Source organism: Chenopodium album, chromosome 18 (genome assembly GCF_948465745.1).
Source record: "Chenopodium album chromosome 18, dcCheAlbu1.1, whole genome shotgun sequence".
Taxonomy (NCBI): Eukaryota; Viridiplantae; Streptophyta; class Magnoliopsida; order Caryophyllales; family Amaranthaceae; genus Chenopodium; species Chenopodium album.
This window is the reverse complement of record NC_137851.1, coordinates 10,617,919-10,633,538: the sequence shown is the minus strand read 5'-3', so window position 1 is coordinate 10,633,538 and position 15,620 is coordinate 10,617,919. Positions and strand designations below refer to the sequence as shown.

Here is a 15,620-nt window from a genome sequence, read left to right as displayed (position 1 = left end):
TTGGTTTTAGTATGGAAGTTCCTAATCCTTATTTGTGGACCAAACTCTCCTCCTCCTTGTTCCTATTATACAGGCCCATTTCATTTGCATGTAGTCTATCGAATGAAGCTGGACAATTATGATGAAGATAATTGCCTAGGCTATTTTACTTATAATTTTCTAAGGCTCCTGGTAACTGTCACCGGAATGCTATATGATACAGGTAATAAAGACATGATTTATACCCAAGTTTTAGATGAGTTGTTTTCCTTTCAAAATTGTTTGAATATTTTGGCTTATAGAGGAGCTCATTTATTTATTTAATTAATACTTATGCTTATGGTGTTTTTTTGAAGTGGAATATAATATATTGCTTATGGTAGTTTTGTATGAAACATTTCATTCCTCAAAATAAGTATCTTACAGTTTGGTGAAACGAATTGAAGTCTTGAATTTGAATATTAGCATTATATTTGTTGAATATTGATATAGCTAACCAATTAATCCCTTAAAAAAAATCACAAACATGTAATGTAACTAATAATTTATTCATCATGATGAAGCTATATATTGGGAAGCTACATTGAGCTTGGACAATTTTGCCTATCCTTGAAGTCGTGACAAAATTTTCTTAATAAGAAAATACAATTCTGTACCAAAAAATTATGGATTTCTTTTCCACAAAAATCTAACACTCTAATTAATTATATAAGCTGTCGGTGGACCTCGGTGCTTAGCTTCTATGCAATGAGCAAGCATTGGATTGATCTACAAATGTAGCTTTGTATACTAACAAAAGTGTATAACATGATATCTGTTCCAGATCTGCTCCGATTAACTATATCTGTGCCTGTAATGGTTTATCGCCTAACTGGACAGTCAATGCAGATTAATGAGTTACCTCAGGATTAATTAGTTAGCAAATTGAATGATATGGGTATAAAGGATTGCTCAAGTGTGTTTAGGTTAAGAAAATCGTACCTTAAAAGTGAAATATGCTTGGGTATTTATAAAAATCCCCAAGCTAGTGCCACATGTCAGTCCACAAGGTTGTCTTGTTAATGGGCGATGAGTGTCCACGTGGTCGTAAGCAGGTGTCCACGTTACTGGCGATACAGATCGATATGGGTAATGGGCCGGTATTAGAAGTAACCCAAATGTCAAGACCTGACCCGATTTACCTAATGCATATCGCTGCCGATATCATCCCGTACAACTAGCCACCCAAGTGACTAAGTGAGTGCATTTGTGAAATTGATGTGCTCGCTTGAGAGTTTGGATTGGATAAAAAAGTTGTTCAGCCAGCTTAAAAATCTCCGACTTACCCCCTAAAAGAGCGTATCTAGGATGCAGATATGCTGAACTTGAGTAATTAGGCCGGTTTGAAATCTCCGATTAGCCCTTATTAGAGACTTAAGAGTAGAAAAAGAAAAAAACAAAAGAAAAGGAAAAGGAAAAGGAAGAAGGCTGAAGTTGGTACCTTACCATTAACAAGAAAACGCCATTACAACATCACAAATCACAAAATATGACATTGAATTTGTAAGACACGTCCATTGTCAAACCAGTGTCGAGCTTCACACGACATACACAACAACACTCGCATTCTTCAGAGGAGAGAGAAAACACCCCCCAAAATCAGATGTGGGAAGCCGTGCTTCTTACGTTAGCGGCAACGGCCGGCAACAACATCGGCAAAGTCCTCCAAAAGAAAGGCACCCTCATTTTACCCCCTCTCTCTTTCAAGCTCAAGGTTCATAATCCTTCTCTTTTTGATTTGTTGTTAAACTTGTTTTGTTTCTTGTACCATGATCTAAGTACCCTTTTAGATTTTCAATTGTATTATCAATTGTATGATTGTTATTGTGGAAATTATGTTGTGGGTTTGGATGATTGATTGTTTTGCTGTGATGGGTTAAGTTTTATTGCTCTTTTAGATTCACATTGGGTTAAGTTTTCATGGGTTTTGAATCTTGTATTATTATGATATTTTGGATTTTTTTGAGGATTTAATTGCTTGTAAACTTGTTAATTGTTAAAATATTGGGTGTTTTTGTTTGATTTGTTTGTGTGTTGTATTAGATAGCTCTATGAACTGTGATTAATAAAGAGTTTCTGGGGATTGTTTGAGTAATTAAGGGTTGAACTAATTTGTGTTGGGACTTGGGAGGAATCACATTTGATCCAAAATTTGGTCTTCTTAAGTTTGGGTAGCTCTGCTGATCTGATCCTTTAAGGGCATGCTTGGAATGAAGGGAATCGATCAAAGGGTTATGGAGGGTTAATAATTGATGGTATATGGGAGAAGTTGAAGGAGAAGGGAGGGATGGCGGAACTATTTCTCTCATGTTTGTGTGTAAGCTGATACTGTTGGTAGGATTCTGTTACTAAGGAGTAAGGACAATCCCTCTGCCCCATCCTCCTCTTTCATGTACCACCACCTCTACGAATTTTTCGTATTGTTTTGACTGCTGTTATGCTTAATTCCTTACTTTTATTCTAAGCTCCTTTTCTATGTATAACCCGATGTACACAGTTTCTTTAGTAGCTGGTCTATGAATTACAAAATCACTGTTGTTTCATTTGGCTTGCAATTTCTCCTTGTTTCCTGTGATATTGGAAGGGGCTTTAATTAACCTCCCTTTCCCCATTATTTGGACCTCAAAGAGCATAAACTTTTATTTTTGGAACCAGCACCTTAGTTGCTCATAAAACTTACCATGTCTGATGTTAGCTGATGGATTTTAAGAATTTGTTCTTGTTGTCATTGTTTAGTATTCTTTAGTTTAAATATCCTTTAATCTCATCTATGTTTGTAGGTGATCAGGACATATGCATTCAATAGAGCTTGGATATCAGGCTTTTTGATGGATATTGGTGGTGCACTTTTGATGCTGAGGGCATTATCTCTTGCTCCAGTAAGTTGTCAACTATAGTAGTTGCTATGTATTTGAAAATACTCCATATTATTTTTGTTAATGGCCTAAAGATAATATGCTTTGTATACATATACGCGAAGTGACAGAAATAGAATTTTCTATATTTATTCTGCCGTTGGTGTGTGCTCTTTTAGTTGATGGAAAAGACTAGGGCTAACTGTCCAGGGCAATTAGGAAAATGTTAGCTGGAATTCATGATATAATTGAGATTTACTCTTCAGTCTTTCATATTTAACAACTTTCTATGAATTGTGATTGTCACCTTGATATCTAGCACCTATCTGTAAGCTGCTTTAAGCATGGGTCTGTATCTTTCAATAGTAACATATGTTTCTATTATCTATTGTTGCTTGCTGAGTGTATAATTGTATACTATAGCAGAAGCAGCATTATACTGCTTGCAGCAGCTATTCTCTTTAACTTCTTGGTCTGTAATTTTCTGATTGCTTTAAATCATTTCAGGTGTCAGTCATCCAACCCGTGTCTGGATGTGGGCTTGCTATACTCTCCATTTTCTCCCACTTTTATTTGAAGGAACTAATGAATGTCGTAGATTGGATGGGAATTGCATTGGCCGGAATTGGCACAATAGGTAATGTAAGTCTGTAGAAGTTGTCTTTGCTGAACATTTTTGTTAGTAGATTAATCTTAATTTTTTCACTTGGAATTTGGAACCTAGCAATCAGGTTATGTAGTGTTTGACTGTTTGGAGTCTTGGGACTATGTCTTTATAGCGGAATAGTGATCTTATATGAAGGTTTAAAGCAGTAAGAAATGCATATTTACCTTTATTTAGTATACTTCTGTACTCTTAGCATACATACTATTGAGAACCTTTCTTTATGTTTAGTTGTAAGGTGTGGCTGGGTGGAGGAGAGATATACCTTTTCCCTACGCATTTCAGTTTGCTATGAGCTTCCCACTAAGATTGTACAAGCAGACTGCAATGAATGGTTGACATAAGATTATAAGAATTCAAATTTTTAGATTGCTAATTAAGTAGATTTCCCAGAAGATTTATGATACCTTAACATTTTACTAAGCCTTTAGTGCTAGGAAAGAGGGTAAGCCAAGCAGAGTAAGTATTCAAAATATATCAGTCATACAAAAATAGTTATACTGCTTAAGCTTCCCTAAGGCCTATAACATTAGTAAGCCAAATAGTAGTATTTTAATACTTACTTTTGGGCAATATTTTTGGTCTTATAGTTGTTTGATTCCAAATTTTGTTCAAATTTGAAAACTAAGTTTTGAGCTCTGAGCGTTGAGCCAACTAAGCATTGAGGCAAGCTTTGAGCAAAACCTTATTGATCTCAAGTTGAGCTTACTACTAATTGAGCTTGGCTCAAAGATTTAGCACCTTTGTGTAGATTACAAATGATGATATTGTATAGGTGGACGAGACTAAAGTTGAAGGTAGTGCTAGGAAACAACAATAGAATCTTGGGGGCTTAGAGCACATGGAATGTTGTTTTAGAGTTATGAGGAAGTTGAATGGAAATATTGGATGGTAAGGAGCTGCCAAAGAGTGAGTATTCTAAGAACACATGGTCAAGTTTGTAGAAGAATGGAGAAATTGACCAAGATGTCACTACAAAGTCAAGTCCGATGGGCATTCTGGAAATATCATATAAGGAAGATAGGAGTGGCAAAATTAATGTGTGGGAACACCTTAAAGCACATTAGAAACAAATAAAAAAACATATTAGGAAGGAAATTTGAGTTGTGAATATTGAGTTTAAAGTAAGGAAGAACTGATTATGCTAGTTTGGGCATGTGAGACCCGGAGTCTGCTGGTAAGAAAAGTCGGCAAGGAAAGTAGAGGGTTGGGATCTTGGGCATCTCATAGGAAGCTGGAGGCCTGGAGCGGACCAAAGATGACTTAGATGGGAGGAGTTAAGAATGATATGAAGAGTTAGGTTTGCAAATATAAGGGAATGTTGGGAGAGATCATGATTAACGAGCAGAGGAGAGATCATCATTGGGGTTAAAACTATAATATATTGATATTGCTGTTGCACTATGAAAATTGTTGAATTTCCTTACCATTTAAATTGTTTGTAGATGGTTGCCTATTGGGAAGCTAACTTTCCTCTAGCTGATTGTTTTAGCTGTTCAATTTAGGTGATGATTTTTAAAATTTTGTTAGTCAATGCTAATTAAAATGTTTATGCTGCCAGCTGAATTTTCTTATAACATGTAAAATGATTATTAGGACACGGTCATGTTTAATTGATTGGTAATTGTTCAATAAGATTCTAAAATCTTGGGGACAAAAAAAGAAAAGATATTACTCATCTCATGCCATAAGTCTCATTCTTGTTTCCATCATTGCAAAAAAATCATGTTTCTGTTTTGTTTGATACTTTGATGTAGTTCAGGAACAATGCATTTAGGTTTTAACTTTCAAGTGCCTATGAATTATATGGTGAACATGTCATTCACAATGCTGGGGTCATATTCTAGAAAATTTGTGATTTAACCATATATTAGGCCTTCACAAGACACATGAACCTAGGAGTTCTTGTTAATTCTTCCTTTTTTTTTAAAAAAAAAAATTCTATCCAGATCTTTACACTATTCACACTCTCTTTGGCACTCTTTTGTGATCTGTAAAGAAATATATTGTTATTTGGGATCTAATTAGATTTATCTTGGTACATACTTTGAAAATGTCAATTTTTGTAAATTTATACTAAAAAAAAAAATAATTGAAGACATTAGAGTCTCCAAAGTTATGCATTGGCAAGCGTGAAGTGATTAATAAGAAATGGAGGAAGTATATTGATGTAGCTCAATTTTCAAGATAAAAAATTTGAGAGAAAGATATGATTATCAAGAATAGTATTCACAATGTTGGAGTAAGACAGAAAGAAATATCATGGGCTTAGCACCTGTTTTTATGAATCTAGTTTGTGTGTAAGTTTGTTCCAAAGTATTCAATACACAGCACTTATGCCGTATTGTTATTCCACAGACCACGGTTGGAACCTTGTGGTACGTGCTTAATGATATCATTGGTGTTTGTGCATGGAGTTATTTTTTTGGCTTGGGTTTTCTATATATATATATATATGTATTAAAAAAAAAAGGCTTCCTAATCTAAACTAATTGGTTTTTTTTTTTTTTCCCAATTGCAGGAATTGGTGCTGGAGGTGAGGAGCAGAAGGCTACTCCTATCTCTATTTTCCACCTTCCTTGGCTAGCATTTGTTGTTGTGATCTTGTTTGTAGGTACCTTGCTCTGTGCACTAGCTGGTGTTGACTGCCATGCCTATTGATGTATATATATTGCCTGGGCATACTTACAGCTTTATAACAGAAATAAATAATCAGGTCTACTTTGTAGGTTGTCTAATGTGGCTACTTTCAAAATATGCTATGGTGCATGAAATTTATAAAGGTTGAAATGCACCCCATAAAGACCTATATTTTCTTAATATGTTGAGGGTATAAGTATAACCAAGTCTGTCTATATGTATCTGATTCATTATGAAGCCTTTCAACCATATTACACATACCTTACTGTTTACATCATTGGTTGATATCATTCTAAGGAGGCACCTGTCCAAGCAGGATTTGGGTGATCACTTCTATTCAATGTTACTGCTGTGATAGCAGAGAGGTTTTTCTGTTAGAACTTGGTCTTGAATCTAATTGACTGTCCTAAAACTTCATAAGGAATCTTAGCTGAAGGTTCTGCGAGACATTTTAACTAGTCTGTACTTTATCATACTTTTAAGATGAAAATTTGCTGTCTTTTTCAGCTTTTAATGGTAATGCTTGGCTGTATTTTAAACCAAAAGTGTTTCTGTTTTGTCTAGATATATTTTGTAACTAAATGGTTTGTTGATGAACAGTACTGAGAAACTCCCACAAAACTCCACTTGTGGCCTGCCCATATAATTGACGGAAAATGTTGATATTATTAGATTAAAGTTGTAAACATTCTGGAGAATTCACTTGTCTCTTCTTGGACACTAGAAAGTGTTGCTTTAAGATGTATTCAACGTTCACAGTCCCTAAATTCACACAGCTTAGGCCGCAAACCACTCACGTATACATGTTTCTATATCTTAGCTGCTGGCCAAAGCCACTATTTATCCCTTTATAATTATACGCGAAGTATTTATTTGTCAATTTATACATGTACATTTTATGTATGTGTTCGTGAAATATCTCAATAAATCTTGAAACTATTTTGCTTACAGGTAATCCTGAATGGGTGGCTTCGTATTTACAGACGGCAACGAAGAGAACAAGAATTGGTATCTTTATTTTAATCTCATTGCCCTCCTCTTTGACCTTAGACTTTATTTTGTTGAAAGGAGCATTTCTCTTGATTGTCATTTCTGCAACTTTCTTCTGCAGATGCAATCTGAAGTTGTTGAAGAAATAATATACGGTCTGGAGTCTGGCATTCTGTTTGGGTATACCTAAGATCTCTCTCTGAAATTCATAGTTGTTTTCCGAGCTTGATTTTTCTGTTGCACCTTTTTCCACTGATATGCTTCAGTTTTAAACCTAGTTTGCCTTAAGGTTTTAAAATCTATAACGTATAATTTTGCTATGGCCTCAATCATAATAAAAAGTGAAAATCTGCTTATACATACTTTTCTCGGTGTAAGAGTTGCTAGTAAATGCTGATCCTGAGATTACTGCAGGATGGCGGCTGTTGTGTCCAAGCTTGGATTTATATTTTTGGAGCAAGGTTTTTCCAAGATGCTTCTTCCACTTAGTATAGCAATAAGTGTATGCTGCAGTGGCACAGGATTTGTTTACCAGGTATTTCTCAAATTGAACTATCAATAAAAATAGCAATTGCTTGTCAGTGTTTATTTGGGTGTCTTTCGGTCTAGTTTCCCTTTGATTGTCAATGTTCTTGTTCTTTTTGTAACTGAATGAAGGTTGCATCTGAGATTTGGTCTGCAAAGTTTTCTAAACAAGATTTTTTTTTTTTTGGTTATATGCTTTAATTACTGCTGATATTCATTTAAAGCCATTACCATTATGTATCAATGCCTGATTACGTTCCTCATTTATTTTAACTTTTGAGAACCTGCTTTATTCATCTGTAGTGCCTCATAATCTCAATAAGTAGTCATGGTGCTTGTATATAGCATATGATTTGACATGAATCAATTACATTGAATTTGTAGTATCAGAGATAGTCTATCGCAATTCCCTAGTAAGTTACGGATTCTTTGTGGGGAATTTGGGAAGTCTCCCTTAAGTTGTTTTTGTTTGACGCTTTCTTCCTGAAATCACTGTTTGATTTCTTTGAACAGACAAGGGGTTTGAAGCATGGCAGGGCTATAGTTGTTTCCACGTGTGCTGCTGTAGCATCAATTGTGACTGGTGTACTTGCTGGCATGTTTGCTTTGGGTGAGCACTTGCCTGCTGCTCCAGGAGCCCGTCTCTTGTTGTTGCTTGGATGGTAATTCTATTATACTTTCTGATGATTTATTAGTATTTTGAATATGTTAGTAACAAGTATGGCTTTATTGGGTGTTTATACGAAGTATTGATCCATAGCCATATAATTATTATATGCAATTGCTGCAACAGTTAAGCTGAAATCTGGCTGTATATCCTTGTCCCATCTATTTCAGTGTCTTCCAGAATTTTAATTTCTGCTGCATTTGACAGCCCCATCTTCACTTTAAAATTAAAAGTTTAAACAAGATTGTATTTTAGCATGAAGCTATCGACTAGCTAAGTTGTAAGACAATTATGTATGCAGACCTCTTAAGGCCTATCAAATAGCAGTATTGGTGATGGAACTGTGTAAGTTTGTAAGAATAGTCTCGTTCAATGTCTCATGATATGGTATGATTAAGATGAAATTGTAAATTATTATTACCATGGATTATGGATGAGACTTCCTTTTGCAATATTAACATATTGTATCATTTGTATGACCGTCTGCCAAGCGGCTTGTGTTTGTCTTGTATTTTCTCAAGTCAATATGTCCATTGCGTTGTTTAGGAACACCCAATCTTTCCTGGCCTTGTTGGTTGCAAGATTAGCTTGATAAACAGTGAATGCATATTCATTTAACATCCAGAATCACTTTACTGGTCCTATAAAGATCTTCAAGATGAAAACTTTATCTCTTATCTGATCTTTCCACTGCTCTTGGTATCTGTGGATTTTTGTTAAATGAGATTAAGTGTCCCTTTCACTTTTCAAGGTCAAACTTTGTCTATTGGTTTATTTCCAGCAAAAGTATCACGAAGATTCGAAGAACCTATATTTTGATACAATATGATTTTTTTGATTTTTTCTTTTTTTTTGCATATAAATTAGTTATAACTTTTCATAATGTATTGGTGAAAGTTTGACGGACAGAAAAAATTATATGAAGTGCTTTTTTGTGAACTGAGGGAGTTTGTTTATGAAGATTTTAATGTCTCTGTTGTTGGTGCTTTGGTTCAAATTCTTTAAACTCGACCATTAATATTGTTTTGTCCATCTGCAGGTTACTTATAATTATAGGCGTGATTATGTTGGTGAGTTCAACAAGGTTGGTGCGTTTCCTTCCATGGCCAGGGAAGCGTCCTGTGCGACGTGGGTTGGACAAGAGCTTCAGTGCCAAGCAACCTGATTCAGTCCGGACGAGGGATCCAAATCCTAGTGCTGTAATTCATACAAACACTTTGCATCATTTGTTAACTTCCCCAACAAAGGAGAAGCCATGAATAACAGAGGAACTGTTGTATATTCTTGATCTGTTGATGGCTTTTTTTGCAGAATGTTAGTGTTAGTCTTGACCAGTTTTACAATGCGCCCCCAACATGTATTTTCGTATTCATTTTTGCTGAAAAACTGTATAATCTTTTTAAATTTTTATTTTTAAACAACTGTAGTTATGGTCCTATTGAACAAACATAGGAGTTTGATTTCTCATTTTTGGGTGTCATAATTTTTATTTGTACTATTCATCTTTGCAACATCAATCCTGCCATCTCAAACCAAGGATGTGTTATTATCATCTTGTTGTCTCAACGCATAAAATTGGGATATTGACAATTAGGATACAACTTAACTAGTGTGAAACGATTTCAGACAACTACGGTGTAAACAAGCAGTGTGAGACGGTTTCACCTTAAACTTAGTCGCGACAAGTTGGTAAATATTACATGGAGGAAAAGTCGAGCCGCCTAATTGAGAGTCCTAAAGCCAATTTCAACAGTTGACTTAAATAGAAAGGCTTTAACAAATGGGCCTAAAAGTAAAACCAGTTGTCATTATCATTTTTACAACATCTAAAAACCTTATTTGATCACATTCCACTTTTTATCCGACAGTTGAATGAAATCAACCCTAAAAAGTAAAACGATAAAATGCTACATTCATTGTAAATTTGTATTATAAAGCTAAGTTGATTCTGTTGAGATTGAATTTTCCACATGTCGAGTATTGTACTAGTTTCCTGTTTTTGGGACCACAATTAGTTGCATTAAACTACATAATACATTCCATACTATTTGAGTCTTGTGACATTGTCACATTGACTTTTGTTGTACTTCCTTGTGAAAGCACATCTTTGCAACAAGGTCAACAGACCAACACACACAACACAAGTATCAAAATCTCAAACAAGGAGGAGCTAAAAATTAAACAATACTAATATTGCGTAGTATTTTATACTCTTCTTAGCAGAGAATGTTAGTGGAGCGAGTCAGATAAGAAATTCATCTCATACCAATGGAGTATGAATAGGTTTAAATTTAGTGAGTGGTGGTATGGAAAGGTTGTGGATATGATGGGGGCAAGTATGATTTCAAATTTGCATCTATCATGGAAGTCGGGAGGAGATGGTGATATATTTTAGACTCACCATGAGGATGATAACGAAAAGATGAAGTTGGGGATGGGTATGAGTATATGACTATGAGGATAAGAATACAAGATTTACCTAGTCTTACCCCATTACCATTCCTAAAATGATGTACTCATCTTATTTAAAACCTAGTTTAGTTTTATGTCATGTTGCAATATGATTGGCTTGAACACTTAATAAAGCCTAAGCTTGGTAGGGTCATGTCAAATTGAATATTGTTGTTATACTTGATAAGTCACCTTATTCAGTGACGAGTCATTTAATTTATTTACTGTTAAATTGGGTAGAATTAAATTTGAGTCTATTGATAATTCAATTTCATGTAAAATCAATCAATTTTAGTAATGGCAAAAACAAAACTATTTCTTCCCACATGTAGGTGATTATGGGTCGAGATGTAAAGAAAAACTTTTTTTTCCTTAGCAAAATATTTGCCTATATCAATACAATTGGGTTGAGTAAGGTCTAGTCAAACACCCTCGATAGTCAATACTATAAAAACCTAAATAGCAAATCCATGATTGAGGCCCAATAATCAACATAGATCACAAACTACGCTTCAATTTAGAGCCAAATTAGCACTGGTCAATTTTGATCACCTATAATTTGAGGTACATTTTTTTTTGGAAGGATTTTTAGGTACTATTCAAACCTAGCTCAATACTTCAATTTAAATTAGTGATTACATGTCATCTTCACGACGTTCAAAAGCATTAGATAAAGACTAATATCCGTAAAAATAAAAAATTCTCATTGGAGAATTGGTTCCTAGACATTTGCTAACGTACAATTCCACTATTTTACAAATCTAAACCAAAGCCTTTGATTTGTTAATTTGTGAAACCCCTATTGAGTATTAGAGGACCCCTCCCTTTCTTCTTCTCCAAAATTTTTTGGTAGCAAAGAAAAACTTTGCTTTTACTTTCTAATTTCTCATCATTACTTCAAAATCCCACCTTTTTTTTTTATAATTTTTTTCCTTTCACCCTTAATTGTTTTTTTTATCCTCAATTCATATTTTTATGTTTTTTTGAATAGCTTTTTTTTCTTTATTTGATTACAATAAATAAGCTAACTTTGTGTAACAAAATTTGGAGACCAACCCAAACTCTCTTATTTTGTTATCTTTCTGGGATTTCCCAACTTTTTAATTTTTGGTTGATCTAGAAATCTAAGTAGCACTTGTCTTTTGCTATAATTTTTTTATAAGCTTGCGTTATCTACAATTCTTTCTCACTCAATGCTTTGAAAACTTTGCAAAATTCTATCAATTGTATTTTTATTATATTATTACTCGTATTATTATTTTGTTGTACAATTATTCCTTGAAAATGGAAGATAATAATAATAATACAGGAAGTAAATTCAAAAGGGTTTGTGTATTTTGTGGGAGTAATCCTGGTTATAGACAAGTTTTCAGTGATGGTGCCATTGATTTGGGCAATGAACTGGTTTGTTCCCCTCAATTTTCTGTATTTTTAATTTTTTTTTTTTTGTTATTCATTAAATGTATTTTAATCATATTAGTCAATATAATGATTATTAATCTGCATTAATGGTTTCAAAATTGGATTTTGAATGATGGGCTAATGAATGTTTTCATCTTATTTGAAGATTGAATTTTGTATATTGATGATTTGATATATTTTAAGAAATGGGTTTTTTTAATTTGGTTATGCAAATATTTTGACCCATTTGATGATTTTTGCTTGCTGTGAGTATATGGTGTTTGATAAAATGCCACTGTGAATTAATTTGAATATTTACCATTTTTGTAGGTGAAAAGGAAGATGGATTTGGTTTATGGTGGTGGAAGTGTTGGATTAATGGGGTTAATTTCCAGGAGAGTGTTTAGTGGAGGCTGCCATGTTTTGGGGTAATTTTATGAACATTTCTTCAATTTAACATGAAATATGAAGTTGAATTTCTGTTCTTTACCTTATTTGATTTTTTTTCCTCTTGAATGCAGTGTCATCCCTCATGCTCTCATGCCTATTGAGGTATTTGTGCTTTTCATTCTTGCAATAGTTGATGTGGTTTATTGATAATTTGATTTAGTAATCATTTAGTCATTAGTACCCGTTCGATGCATGGTTTTGACCAAAAAATAAAAAAATAAAAGAAAATTGTTTAGTATGTGTGGAAGTTTTATAGGTCAACCCTGTCTTTCCTTATAATAATTGGGGATGAAGATAGATTGTAGGCATGTATATCTGTTACTATGTTGTTAGTTAGGTCCTCCTACTTATAATTTTATTGCTCACATATATTATGATTCTTTTTCCAGTATTATTATGCATTTATGCTTAACTAGTTAAGGGTTGTCAAAATGAACTAAAAGGGTAAATATAAATCAAAAGAAAACTTGGGCTTCTTTGTTCTTATGCTTTTAATGTGAATGAGATGATCAGATATCTGGAGAATCTGTTGGGGAAGTAAGAATTGTTGCAGACATGCATGAAAGAAAAGCTGAAATGGCTCGAGAGGCTGAAGCTTTTATTGCTCTTCCTGGTATGGATACTGCATTTTTTGAGTTCCAAGCCTTTACAGATGTGTGTACTTCAATGTGTGTAAACAGTTTCCATTGTTTCATAGGTGGGTATGGTACAATGGAAGAGATGTTGGAGATGATAACCTGGGCTCAGCTCGGAATTCACAAGAAACCGGTAAACTTCATGCTTAGTTTATTAAAAATTAAGGATATGTTAAGGTGCATATTGTCATTGTTGTTATGTTATCTGGTGTTTCAGGTGGGCCTTCTCAATGTCGATGGCTATTATGACTGTTTGCTTCAACTTTTTGACAACGGTGTAAAAGAAGGATTTATCAAACAAGATGCGCGTGATATAGTAGTATCTGCCCCCAACGCGGAAGAGCTTTTGACGAAAATGGAGGTTATTGCTTTCGTATCTTACATGCTTTTTTGATACCTCTTGCCTCATCAAGAAATTTTGTCAGAAAGATTGGTTTCTTTTCAGTATTCCTTGTCTGAATTTTATTAAGTTGCATGTGTGTGCATTATCAGATTATATTCCCCCTCAAAATTTCCCATAGTAAGGTTAGATTGCTTTGCAAAGTTAAAGTGTGTGATTTTATATGTTTTTTCCTGTATAACAGTGGAAAAGGACATTTATGGCTGATTAGTCAAATGACCTCTACAAGATGAATCAGATGGTACTTAAAGAAATTAAAGCGACATGATCTAATTATCCTGTGTGTTAGCGGCTTTATGCTTTATCCTAATGCTCTTTGTTAGAAGACACTATATTCAATGATGAACATTTGAATGTACTTTAGTCAAAGAATGAGGATTATGTGTTTATGCAGAAGGCTGCAATAATTTCTTGTCGTAACCTGTTGTAGAGCGTGAATATAAATGCTAAAAATGGTTCTTAATATGATCAAGTCGTTGATTGAGGCTTAGGCTATTTATCTTCACCGTTTTTTTAGGAACTTATAAGAATCAAACCAAATTATACTAGACCAAATCTTCTTATTTGTATTTGCTTATTGCCAAATCAAACCTTACAAAATTCACAGCTTAGGTATTATTAGAAGTTTAGAACTTATTAATACTTTTAGTGGTTTTGATTTTAACTTGGGTAGCCCTTATCTTAACGTTCCTTTTTTTTTTTTTTTTTTTTTTCCTTTTCTGAATAAATTGGCCATTGCGTGATCTAATTTTTCCTGTAACTTATTTTAATAGTTGGAGAAAATGCAAGTAGTTCTAACTTTTTTTCTAAATCAATTTTGCAGCAATTCTCTCCGTCCCATCAACATATTGCACCTCATGAAAGCTGGCAAATGCAGCAATTGGGTGAATATCCAAGCCAACAAAATGCTCAGTGATTCTCCTCCAACTATTGTAGGTACACATAATATATAGATTGATTCAGATAAGATGGAACCATCATTAAAGTTTGTTTAGGAGAAAAAAGAAAAAGAAAAAAAAAAAGGTGCCTTCAAACAAAGGCCCTGTTTGCTTGTTTGGTTTTCCTACTCATTAGATTTTTCTGATTCTGGTGAAATGCTTTTTGCTGCTTGCTTGTAACTCATTGGACCTCGATATTATGTTCGTCAATGCATAACTTATTTTATCTAATGTTCCATACTGATGTTAATTGCAATTTAGTATCTTTGTGGGTAGATAATCATGATTAGTTGAATATCCTCATGTCCTAGCTCTTTTTTGATGGACCATCTTTATATATATCTAATATGGTTGATTATGATTTACTGGGTCCCAGCTAGGCTCAGTTTGTTATAAGTTTTATGCCATGTCAGCATCTACTACTTATTTTTGTAGTGGAACTGTGGAAGTCATAGTACTTGGTATTAATTTAAGCTAGAACTCATTTCTAAGGTTTTCAGTTGTAGTTTTGCATACGTGAACAGGTTGAGCTTATCTTAATGCAAGCAACTTCACTCTCAATAGTAATCTAGTTATTTTTGACTGTGAGCTGAAATGCGAGCTCGATTAATTGAATCGTTTTTGTAACACCGCTACAGTAATAATCTTGTTATATTTCAAAGACGAGTTTTAATTCAGGAAAAAGCCTTTTGCATATGTAAGCTTGTGTAGTAAATGATGCTGGTTTATAAATATATGAACCTATTCTATATGTAAAATTGAACGATGATTTGAAACTTGTTACCCCATAGGTTTGATTTGGTTCAGTTCGAATTTTTTTTAATCTGATCCTTTCTTTTGGGTTCACTGAACTTTTACTGTATATGTAGGTTAATATATACATAGTATAAAAAAAATGACATTATCAAGTGGGGTTTTGTTAGGTCCATCTTAATATGTGCTCTGTATCTTTCAAATATTTTTATTTCATAAGCTTTACTAATACA

General features: G+C 33.9%; 2 protein-coding genes across 3 annotated transcripts; both read left to right on the top strand.

Annotated features, from left to right (window-relative positions):
- Positions 1-1,429: 1,429 nt before the first annotated feature.
- Positions 1,430-9,826, top strand: LOC145593059 (putative magnesium transporter NIPA9). Its single transcript, XM_081649568.1, has 9 exons — positions 1,430-1,732; positions 2,799-2,897; positions 3,381-3,510; positions 6,059-6,147; positions 7,129-7,185; positions 7,289-7,347; positions 7,582-7,702; positions 8,206-8,354; positions 9,399-9,826. Exons 1-9 carry the CDS (start codon positions 1,622-1,624, stop codon positions 9,616-9,618), a joined length of 1,035 nt encoding a protein of 344 aa, XP_081505694.1. The 5' UTR covers positions 1,430-1,621; the 3' UTR covers positions 9,619-9,826.
- A 1,978-nt stretch (positions 9,827-11,804) lies between these two features.
- Positions 11,805-14,870, top strand: LOC145591457 (cytokinin riboside 5'-monophosphate phosphoribohydrolase LOG8-like). Of its 2 annotated transcripts, XM_081647916.1 has the most exons (7): positions 11,812-12,214; positions 12,542-12,639; positions 12,733-12,763; positions 13,175-13,274; positions 13,359-13,429; positions 13,514-13,657; positions 14,520-14,870. In XM_081647916.1, exons 1-7 carry the CDS (start codon positions 12,095-12,097, stop codon positions 14,610-14,612), a joined length of 657 nt encoding a protein of 218 aa, XP_081504042.1. In that variant the 5' UTR covers positions 11,812-12,094; the 3' UTR covers positions 14,613-14,870. The 2 variants fall into 2 exon arrangements, with proteins under 2 accessions (XP_081504041.1, XP_081504042.1); XM_081647915.1 differs by having other exon boundaries at positions 11,805-12,214; positions 13,175-13,429.
- Positions 14,871-15,620: the final 750 nt, after the last annotated feature.